Source organism: Procambarus clarkii, chromosome 25 (assembly GCF_040958095.1).
Source record: "Procambarus clarkii isolate CNS0578487 chromosome 25, FALCON_Pclarkii_2.0, whole genome shotgun sequence".
NCBI classification, from domain to species: Eukaryota; Metazoa; Arthropoda; class Malacostraca; order Decapoda; family Cambaridae; genus Procambarus; species Procambarus clarkii.
This window is the reverse complement of record NC_091174.1, coordinates 9573725-9586064: the sequence shown is the minus strand read 5'-3', so window position 1 is coordinate 9586064 and position 12340 is coordinate 9573725. Positions and strand designations below refer to the sequence as shown.

Sequence of the window (12340 nt, the reverse complement as noted above, 5' to 3'; positions counted from 1 at the left end):
CACCTTGTTGTGCTTGTACGGTCAAGTCTCGGCTCTTAAGCTCCGCCTTTCGACCGTCATTAGTTCAATGACTCGTTTCCCTCGTTTTCTGATTTATATTTAAAACTGTGTATTGAATTGGCTTCGACATCTTCCTCGTCTAGTTCCTTCCACTTTTCCTTTCTAGTTCCTTTCTTTCTTTCTAGTTCCTTTCTAGTTCCTTCCAATTCTACCCACAACGCTGCGCGTACTAGTGGCTTTACAAGATTGTAAATACTATGCTATGTATTCTCTCTAACCCAATGTACCTTCTTGTATATAAATAAATAAAATAAAATAAAAATAATAAAATAAAATAATAAAATAATAACTTATTTAATAACTCTTAGACTGAACAAGTTCTTTCTGACTTCTCTCTGATTCATCTGTGTTTCCAGTCTCCAATTATGTCCTCTTAGTTCTATTGTTCCTTAATTTGAACATTGCTTCTATATCCACTTTGTCAATCGTTAGTATCTTGAACATGTCTTAGTGTCTCCAGAAGACACACACTCTTTGTCTTGTCTAACAAGACAATGTTAGAGAAGATTCAGGAGTATGCCACCAGACTAGTCCCAGAATTGAGAGGTGTGAGTTACAAGGAAAGGCTACAGGAGCTATACCTCGCGTCCCTGGAAGACGGGAGAGTAAGGGGAGACATGATCACCACCTACAGAATTCTCGGAGAAATTGACAGGGTGGACAAAGAGAAACTGTTTAGCACGGGTGGAACGCGAACAAGGGGACACAGGTGGAAACTTAGTAACCAAATGAGCCACAGTGATATTAGAAAAAAAATTCAGTGTCAGAGTCGTTAACAAATGGAATCCATTAGGTAATGATGTGTTGGACGCAGACTCTATACACAGTTTCAAATGTAGATATGATAGAGCCCAATAGGCCCAGGAACCTATGCACCAGTTGATTGACAATTGAGAGGCGGGACCAAAGAGCCGAAGGTCAACCCCCGCAAGCACAACTAGGTGAGAGAACACACGCACACACACACACACACACACACACACACACACACACACACACACACACACACACACACACACACACACACACAAACAAGACACGTACAGCTGAAATATACCATCCAGTTGTCAGCCACTAACAACCGACAGCAATAATCCCAACCGGCCCCACATAACGAGTCTCTAGAGGACTCCATCGATATTGATAAGTCACGTGGTCACACCTCACCCACGCAACACCTCCACACCCACAACACACCCACTCTAACACTCTCACCACAACACCCAACATACCCCGACCGCCACATGTGCACCACACCACCCGTGAACACCTACACCAACCTAACCAACCTAACTAACCTAACCAACCTAACCAACCTAACTAACCTAACCAACCTAACCAACCTAACCAACCTAACCAACCTAACCAACCTAACTAACCTAACCAACCTAACCAACATGCTAATAACCTACCCAATTAAAGGCTCATAAAGCACGAGGCTGGCATATTGAAGGGTAACTATGATAAAATAAGAACCTTTCTAATGTGAATACTATAGGAAACAAGGCTGAGAGAGACGGGTGTACAAGGCATGATGAACTACATCACCCAGAAGTGTCAGGAGCAGGAGACAGGTTTATCTCGGCTCAAAGATAAAATAATGAAAAGCAAAAGGAGAATCTGTGGTTTAGTCAAGCATGTAAGGAAGTAAGGCAGGTAAGTACAAGGCCACGGAGGAACTACAGAAATGACAGAACACGAGAGCAGAGAGACATACCAGAGGGCCAGACAGGAGTACCTCGGTGCGTGAGAAGAGAAGGCTAGAGACTTTAAGAAACGATATAGCAAATAAAGCCAAGACCCAACCAAAACTGCTATACAACCACATCAGAAGGAGAGCAACAGTGAAAGAACAAGCGATGAAATTTAAAAAGGGAGAGGATGGGTACACAGAGAATAACAAAGAGGTGTGTGAAGAATGCGACAAGAGATTCCAGGAGGTCTTCATAATAGAGAAAGAAAAATTTCCTGAACTAAGAGAGGTAGCAATAAACCAAGGAGCCTTGGAAGATATTGAAATTACCAGAGATGAGGTTAGGAGGTATCTGCTAGAATTTGACGTGACTAAAGCTGTTGGACCTGATGAAATCTCACCATGGATGCTAAAACAGAGGCAAAAACACTTTGCATGCCACTCACTCTGGTGTATAACAAGTCACTGAAAACAGGAGACCTGCCAGAAAGTTGGAAGTCAACTAACGGCGTCCTAATATAAAGGGTGACAGGCAGGAGGCACTAAACTACAGGCCGGTGTCCCTAACTTGTATACCATGCAAGGTGATGGAGATCACCTTGCAGGTAGCAGGAGGTCCAACACAAGGTACCATTCAGGAGATGAAATCCTTCATGGATCAGGAAGAGAGAAAGATCTGAAGGTTGATATCACGCCAGACATGTCTCGTCAAGCCCACGTCAACAAGACAGCTTAAGCAGCACATGCGAGGCTGGCCAACATAAGAACTGCCCTCAGAAACTTGCGTAAGAAATGATTCGGAACCTTGTAGTGTATACCTCATATGTCAGACCACTGCTGGAGTATGCGGCTCCAGCCTGGAGTCCATATCTAGTCAAGCACAAGACGAAATTAGAAAAGGTTCAGAGCAGGCGATGAGTTACAATAACGTGGCTAAAGTATAAAGTATGACATTCTCAATCGACTTGAGAATGGTCCAGGACGGACTGAAACGTCGTCGTCCCTTCACCTTCTAGTGTGTGGTCTGGTCATCAAAGGTTCAGAGGTCCTCAGGCTAGTCCCCGAGCTGAGAGGCAGAAGCTACAAGGAAAGACTACTGGAATATACCCTCACGACACTGGAAGACAGAAGAGTGAGGGGAGACATGATTATGACCTATAAAATTATCAGGGCAATTGACAGGGTAGATACAGACAAACTGTTTAACACGGGTGGTACGCGAACAAGGGCACACAGGTGGAAACTGAATACCCAAATGAGCCACAGAGACAGTTAAAAAAATTCAGTGTAAGAGTAGATGCAAATGGAATGCATTAGGCAGTGATGTGGTGGAGGCTGACTCCATACACAGTTTCAAATATAGAAATGATAGAGCCCAATAGGCTCAGGAATCTGTACACCAGTTGATTGACAGTTGAGAGGCAAGTACAAGTAGGTAAGTACACCCTCAAGCAGTAGCTGTAAGGAGGGTGATGAGTGACACTATGTTACTGCACAACTTACAGCTCTGTCTTGACTGTCATTCGAATGACAAGCAACTCGTTGAAACTGTTAAAATACTGAACAATTTGGAGGATGTTAAAACGAAAAATTTCTTCAAAATGTCTGATGTAACACAAACAAGGAGCAACAGTTTCAAACTCAATACGACCCAATGTAGGACTGATAACAGGAGATGCTTTTTCAACCACAGGGTTATTAACCCATGTAACCGCCTACCCGCAGTAGCCGTAAATGCCAAAACGCTGTTATTTTTTTTAAATCCAACTGGATAAGATCATATGGGAGGACCTTCGACAAGCAGCCGCCGGCTTCCTGTCCTCGTCGAGGCCACTAGTGTTAGAGGCCCTCAGGTAAATTCGAGGAATAGAATTTAAGCTTGATTGAAGCTTATCCAAGTCCTTGAAGTTGTGGTTAGACTTAAATTGAATAATACTCTGTCCGAAACGCTATGCGTGTTAGTGGCTTTACAAGAAGGTAAAAACATCAATGCGTTGTACTCTCATAAACCCAATGTACCTTCTTGTATATATAAATATAAATAAATAAATTCAGGCCAATTCGGGAATTCCCGATTGAGAGTCGTAAACGAACCCAACTGTGCCACGGATACAAGACACTCCGTACATTGACACCATCGCACACTAATATTTTTACCACTTCGGACACCAGCTTTCGACGTTTCGCATATGTGTACGTGTTCCATATTAAAACGACAATATAATGCTATTAACAATTAAAATCTTCTATTTAACAGGCATATAGTTATTAAATGAAGTTTAGTGATGTAATAGACATAATTCGGAGTTGGTAAGGACGCCGCCCGCCAGCGTAAACACAACACACCCGAATGCCTACAAACACGATACAACGCACAAAACACAACACTTCTGTCAGTTTTTGGATAAACTCCTTTTATATTTATTATGTGAGAGTTATACATGTATAAAATGATAACTATTATAGGTAAGCGCCTAATATTTAATATTAATCAATAAAAAAGAAGTCAGAAGCCACACGCCTGTCTGTACATGTCTTTTGTGTAAAAGTATTTTGGGCGCTCATGTACTTGTGCGCTAGCTGGCGTTCACAACTGTTCTCGCCTACAAGCATTAGAATTAAACAAACGAATTTATTTTTTCATTTATATACAAGAAGAGAAGGCTACCCTTGAGTCTGTAATATTCATCTGATCACTGGTCTCCCATTTGGTCCTCATTGCTTTATCTTACTATTATTGAATGTCAATAACCGTATTATGCAATTTCAATTTCTTCTATTTCTTTCTTTATTATGCACACCATACCCATCCCGTGGGCGGTGGTGTAAAGGATTACAGAGGCACATAATCGGTTCAGGAACTGAACCCTCTAGTTCGTTTAGCTAAGCAAATAACAATGTTTGACGCTAGTTACAAAATTATATATATATATATATATATATATATATATATATATATATATATATATATATATATATATATATATATATATATACGTATACATATATACATACACATACATATTTAATCACCTATATATATATAATATATATATATAATATATATATATATATATATATATAATATATATATATAATATATATATATATATATACGTATACATATATACATACACATACATATTTAATCACCTATATATTATATATATATATATATTATATATATATATATACGTATACATATATACATACACATACATATTTAATCACCTACACAAATACACACATCAATAATCTTTGTGTCACAGGTGATCAACAAGAGGCTCACAACAGTCACTATAAAAGGCACTTTACATCTATAGTGAGTCACACAGTTACTAGTCTTGCTGCAAACCCACCCAACTGGGCGGCAGCTTTACAGTCATGTGCTCCACACCCACCCAACTGGGCGGCAGTTTTACAGTCATGTGCATGCATTACCTACAGTAAGCAAATTTTTGATACTTCGCTAAGATTTCGGGCAGCACATCATTATGAATGAAGTACTTACACATTTCATTATGCAACTTTAATAAAGTTGTCCATCAGCATTTTGTGGTGTTCAGCTACCCTTATCTTCTGTATGTTCCTCACATTACCAGTATACACAAACATTGACATGTAGGGATATAGACCCTCAGGTAAGTTAGTAATTTAAATGCACAGTAGCAGTCCTAGGCGTTCAATCCCCGACCGCCGTCCAAGTGGTTTGGCACCATTCCTCCCCATCCCATCCCCCAGTCTTGATAAGTCAGATATATTGTTTGTTAACACATTTCTCAACAATGAACAGTCAGTTTTATCAAGCTAACATATCCTAACACAACGAGTGAGAGTATTAACTGGTCAAATTATTTTATTAGACCAGTATATATTATTAGATTATACTGGTATAATTATATATATATATATATATATATTATATATATATATATATATATATATATATATATATATATATATATAATTATACTGGTATATATTATATACAGTATAATTATATATATATATATATATATATATATATATATATATATATATATATATGTCGTACCTAGTAGCCAGAACTCACTTCTCAGCCTACTATGCAAGACCCGATTTGCCTAATAAGCCAAGTTTTCATGAATTAATTATTTTTCGACTACCTAACCTACCTAACCTAACCTAACCTAACTTTTTCGGCTACCTAACCCAACCTAACCTTTAGAGATAGGTTAGGTTAGGTTAGGTAGGGTTGGTTAGGTTCGGTCATATATCTACGTTAATTTTAACTCCAATAAAATAAAATTGACCTCATACATAAGGAAATGGGTAGCTTTATCATTTCATAAGAAAAAAAATAGAGAAAATATATTAATTCAGGAAAACTTGGCTTATTAGGCAAATCGGGCCTTGCATAGTAAGCTGAGAAGTGCGTTCTGGCTACTAGGTACGACATATATATATATATATATAATATATATATATATATATATAATATTATATATATATATATATTATATATATATATATATAGTCGTGGGACTATAGGGGACCCTTAATATAAATAATGTATTTCATATATTATACTCATACATATTTCATGCACCCCTTTTTTTATTTTATAATTTTGTAATAGTTTTAAACTAATTTAGGTTAAAAAATTATAGACTTATAAAAAGAGCTTGAAATTAGCAAGAAATCGTTTTGGCTTGGGAGTCTAAATCCGGACGCTACAATAACGCTATAACAAACTTTTAAATCATTCATATAAGACTGTTATATTAGTAATTAATAAACTTTCTGAATAATAAAATATTATACATATTTATATATATAAATGGTTAAAATGTAAAAGAACTTACGATATATTGAATAGTTATTATACTGTGCGCGAGTGGTGCTTAAACCGGCTTGTAACACAGTGAATACGAACCCCAGCAGACGAGGGACTCAACTCTAGTACAAAAATATTACAAAATGGTGAGTTTTGGCTTCACTCTGGTTGCTTGTACTTGATCACCACGATAATAGCACCCTGGGACAGGGCCCCCAGGGTGTTAGGGGGCTAGTAACGCTGGAGAAAAGAGCCAAATGGTGGAGGCGAGGATGGCCGCCCACGAGGGAGGCTTTGGCGATGTTGGCTGTCTCCACGCTACCTGTGGCAGCCAAACTATATGGTCTAGAGCACTGGCTCTATCGGTCAATAGAGCTTCGGCCTCTGTGGTTCGAGTCTCCTAGAGCCCAGGTGAATGGAAGATATGCGCTAGTAATTCACAGATCTACAGTATCACAGCTTCCACTTAGGGGCTATTCATGCCCGTGCCACCTCTTTGGGGGGTGGCTTACTCTCTTATCAGTCATCAATCTATGCACTGGTGTCTTATGGTTCGTGTTATTCTGGTTAGGAACACTTGACTCATTTTTAATCTCGAGTCTTGAGGCAGAGATTGTTGTAGACTTCCCTGTTAGGGGTATGGCAGAGGTGGTTACAGAACGGCTTATATATGTATTGTTAGGTTGTGATAGTTTAGCTTGGGTTCAGGTAAGTCTAACCACTCGGGCTGGACGGTAGAGCGACGGTCTCGCTTCATGCAGGTCGGTGTTCAATCCCTGACTGTCCAAGTGGTTGAGCAGCGTTCGTTTCCCCTGTCCCATCCCACATCCTTATCCTGACCCCTTCCAAGTGTTATATAGTCTTAATGGCTTGGTACTTTCTCCTGATAACATTATTTGGGTTCAGGTAAGTTTTAAAATCGTTTAGGAAAATTGTCTTCGGTACAAAGTTACCTGTCTCCCTCTGGAAGCCTTTGTAGAAGAAAAAAAGAACCATTTCTGCCTCCTAGTGATAATCGTAGGCCTCACTATACTAACCATTGCAGTGCACAAAGCACTTCTAGGCGCTCTTGAGAGTTGTGCTATTTTTTTAAGTGGAGGAGAGGATACCAGCATTAGATCATTAATATTCAAAGAATGCAATGCCCCCTTTGGTCTGTAGCAAATGTATTCACAATCCTTAGGTTAATGGCTTCAATGCTCACAAATAAAGGTCACTTCACTCTTTCTTGATCTTTAATATACACTTCCAGACATTTTTTAAATATATTATATGTGTTGTGGCTATTTATGCTGAATATTTTTATAAATACATATTCTACTTGTTAATATCACCAATGTATATGATTCATTCTCAAAACCTGTAATCATTATTAACTAATCATTTTAAATTATTTACCCATCTTAACACTAAGTTTTAAGGCACCTAAGAAGGATTTTCTTATCCTTGTCCTTGAATTTGTGGCTAGACTTAAATTGAAAACGACTTACAATTTGCATAGTGATTATAATGTACGAGCTTGGTAATTAAGATTCCAGTTACCTGAATTATTTAGTCAACCTTAATGAATCCATGTTCAAGTTCTTGACTTTTGAGCTGGAATAGGAGTTTGGGTTACTGCGAATTCTACCAAACGAGAAACCCAAATAAATTTTAAGCTAATATTTGGACATTAACAGTAAAAATGCTGGCTGTGCCGAAAGTAGTAGACATTATTGTCAACGCTGCATAAAATTTGAATTATAACTTGCTGGCTAAATGTAACCTGAATTTAAGATCATTTGCATAGCCTATGAATTTCCAAATGAAAATAGCATATAAAATAAGAATTGTAAAACATGAATTTGAATACAGTATTTGTATACCAGCCCCTTTATTACCTAGTATGTATGAAAGTCATTTTGAACACAATTCATGCAGCAGGATCTGACTTTGGCACGATTTAAAGGACTTACCAACTAGCCAAGTCAGTATAATTGCAATTCTTTAATATTAATACAGTATCGAGTACTGTATCCATCTAGTGGGTATCTGCTTGATTATCCTGCCAAAACGTAATCTAATTTAACCCAAACCAGGTTAACCTGATATATACAAGATTGAAAAAATTTGATATGCTCTATTGAAATAGTACTTGTGTATAATTTGACCATACCCTAAATGCTGTACTGTATTTCCACAGTCGACTTCTTTTCTAACCATTAGACTTCTACACCGTTATACAAATCACTCTTATAAATGCATTTTTACTGTTGTAGATGTTTCTACCAAGATAGTGGGTAGCATAGCGATAAGTGGATACCTACAAATATTTGCAAATGTTCAAGATTAGCTGGCTAGGTTGAATTTACAACAAACCACAATTGACTTGAGAATGGTCCAGGACGTATCGTAACGTCGTCGTCCCTTCACTTTCTAGTGTGTGGTTTGGTCAGCATATTTCAGCCACGTTATTGTGACTCCTCGTTGCATATGGATAGGTTCTTGGAAACTAGAAACTAATAATCCATTCCCCCCCCCCTCCCCCTACCTCCCTCCAAAATTTTGGGTCACAGTATACTAGCCCAATATAATAAGTTGTCACTACATATATCCAGTTGTAACTTCTCTGAACCTATGAGATTTATTACAAGGAGCATTTCCCAATTGTATTTTTGTTTTCCACTTTGCAGTCTGTAGCTGTTCCAACCCCAATCAACCCCAAGCCATTCTGAACCAGCTGACTGGTCAAGCAGTCATTGTGAAGCTCAAATGGGGTCATGAATACAAAGGCATCCTTGTGTCAGTTGATGGATACATGAATCTTCAGGTAAGCTATTTTTGTAACCGAGTTTACATGATTTCTGTACATTTTTACAAAAAAAAAAAGCTGTATTGATACATGTAGCATAATAGTGATAATTATCTAGTTTACTTTTGATTTGGAAGCTTTATTTGTATGTGATTCATGCTGACCATTACGGTAGTCGAAAGTGAACTGGTGTACAGTTGTAAAAAATATGTGGCTTAGAATTACTGTACAGCAGTGAGACTATATTGGCATGATATACTGCAATGTTAGAATGAAGAGAATTCAACTTGAAGGATAACTATCATAATATATATTCTTTCAGTTATAAAGTTTCTCCATTTTTAAATTAGTAGCTTATTAAATGTAGATTAACTCTATGGTCATGTACTAGTACTTGCTACTAAGGTATAATTGTTTCCAAAATGTTCAAAAATCAACATAAGTGCAAGACATTAGCATACTCATTTTATAAATTTAAATTTCAAAATACAAAAAAAAAAAAAAAAACCCACATGACGTCAAACATGTGGGCTGTGCAAGAAGATATCTCTTGAAGAAAGGCCAAAAACTGCAAGAAAATAAGTAAACATTGTTCTTTATTTGCATTTTTTATTTTCTTACATTTCTGGTAAGGATAACAGTGCTCTTTTATACCTTGTATCATTTTAGTACTCATAATGGCGACAATGTCTTGAACAGGATATAATTGTTCCTGATCCAGATTGGATGATTTCCTCTTTCACTGCTAAACACTAGTAATTATTAGGCTCAAACTCTTGTTCTAAAGGCCAGATGTCTGGACAAACATTTTGGTATGTAACATTTTTATTCAATGTATTTGGGGGAGTTGCACATAGCAGCAAATTTTTCTTCCTTCCCAGCCGTAACTGCAAATTGTAGCAAAGCTTCTGTGATAATATTTATGTTGAAGCTTGTTAAAATTTGAAGAACTGTGGCAATTAAGTGTGAAGTATTGCACTGCTGGTACTAAAAGAAAAGGTCAAATAATTTGGTTCGGTAATATGTGGTAATTCTAGGTAATTATATTACTGTAGTAGAATCTTTAATATTCATCTATTTTTTATTAGTTTATTGAAATTGGCTTTCAACATGTGTATTCCATATGAGTGATCATGAGTAATTTGTGTAATCTGCTGTTGCCTGGGGGGTCAGAGTATCAGTGTTCCTGCAGATTGGTCAGAAACATGGCTTGCTGGTGGTGGTCTAGTCAGCCAGGCTATGAAGTCTCCACTGCTTGCAGTCTGTTGAAATACAACCCAGTTAATGAGAAATCCTCAGGACAGGAAAGGGGGGGTGTTTTTGAACACAGAGGGGTCAGCTGTTATGCCCCTATGTGTATAGGCAAGGATGTTTCATAGAATTCTTGGCATACCCAGTACCCTTCATTTCAAAGCTGTTATTTTGCACAATGTCATGCCTCCAGATCTTCTAAGGAATTATGGCTTGACTTGCTAGCCTGTTTCTGCTCCTCCTCCTCCATCTTCCTACTTCCTCTGGCACCTTCACCATATTTCCCTATTAGTACCTGTAGGTTATAATTCTGTGCAAACCTTATACCAAAAAGTTAATTGCTCAAAATCTAATTTCAGCTTGCTAACACCGAGGAATATATTGATGGTCAGTCCACCGGTAGTTTAGGAGAGGTGCTCGTCCGCTGTAACAATGTTCTTTACATCCGTGGAGCTGAAGATGATGACGAAGAAGAAGGCCAAATGAAGGAATAGTAAACTACCGAATGATACCAAAATGTACCCGAATGGTTTTATTTTATTTTTTTATTAGCTAGTTTAAGTGTGTTGTAAATGTTGGTTTACTTATTGAAGTACACCAGTGAATGCATTGAATCTGGAATAGATTTTCTGAAACTAAAAGCATCGGTGTGTTTTTTAGATGTAAGCAACCATGTTGAAAATTTGATTACTTATTAAAACACTTGCAGTTTTTACAATAAGATTTGTATAAACATGTGTAAATGTTTTTGGACCTGTAAAGAATGAATTTGTTTCAGTTTATATTCAAAATGCTATATACATAATGTAACTTTGTAAAAACTTGTTTATGTAATCCCTTCTAATATGAATGCAACTTAAATATGTAGAATGTTAGACATTACTGGCAAAAGTTGAATCTCATTCTTCATTAGCCTAAACAGTCAGGCCGCTGGTCAGTTTTGACACAGGTTAGGTGAGTACTGAAGAGTTGTCACCTTTATCGGTCTTTGGTCTTCCAGTAGATTCAGTGGTTGTGTATACTTCCCCACATGAGCTCTTGAGGAGGGGGGGGGGTCACTGCAAAGACATGAATACCTTCTCCAAATTTGGTTTTCCATTTTTAGGGATGGTAAGCACCCCCCTCAAACAACTTTTTTCCCTCGGGATTCAACCCACAGTAGTTGTCAACTTGATTATCTTTACTGCTAAGTGAACAGAGATATTAGGTGGAAAATTGACATGCCCAAACACATTTGGTCTGCCATAAAAATCGAACCCTGGTATCTTTTATTTGTAAACCAACTGCATTGATTTCTTTACCTGTGATGCCGGTGGACAGCAATGAAGTATCTTCCCTTCCCTGCTTCTGGCAAGACAGCTTGCTAGTCCCATAGAGACTTCCGGGTGTTACTTTCAGCTAGCCTTTTCTTACTTTGAAGCATCTGCCCTGGACTCGGGGTTGAGTTCAGTGTGCTTTTGGGCCCATTGAGATCCTCTTTCCAGAAGTTTCCTTCATATCTTGTTAGTGTGGCAGCTAAAAGGTCCTTTTCCTGTACCTCCTTGATACCTCATGTACTCTCGCAGGATACCTCCTGCAAGATCTGGCTTATGCCTTGCTGATGGACCCTTCCTTCTTCGAGCTTGGGTAGTCTCCTTTCTGGATGCATTACGAGGTTCTGGAGTCTTCCTGGCTGGCAGATTGTTCTTTGTTTCACCTTGGGGCTACGTGCCGTTTTTGTCATACCAGC

The 12340-nt window shown here is 38.0% G+C and overlaps 1 protein-coding gene across 1 annotated transcript; it reads left to right on the top strand.

The window, feature by feature from the left end:
* Positions 1–1919: 1919 nt before the first annotated feature.
* Positions 1920–11432, top strand: LOC138368360 (small nuclear ribonucleoprotein F-like). The gene is given in 4 exon segments (XM_069330888.1): positions 1920–2093; positions 9242–9278; positions 9281–9378; positions 10971–11432. Coding segments are annotated over 4 exon segments (444 nt in total). The 3' UTR covers positions 11106–11432.
* The last annotated feature ends 908 nt before the right edge of the window (positions 11433–12340 follow it).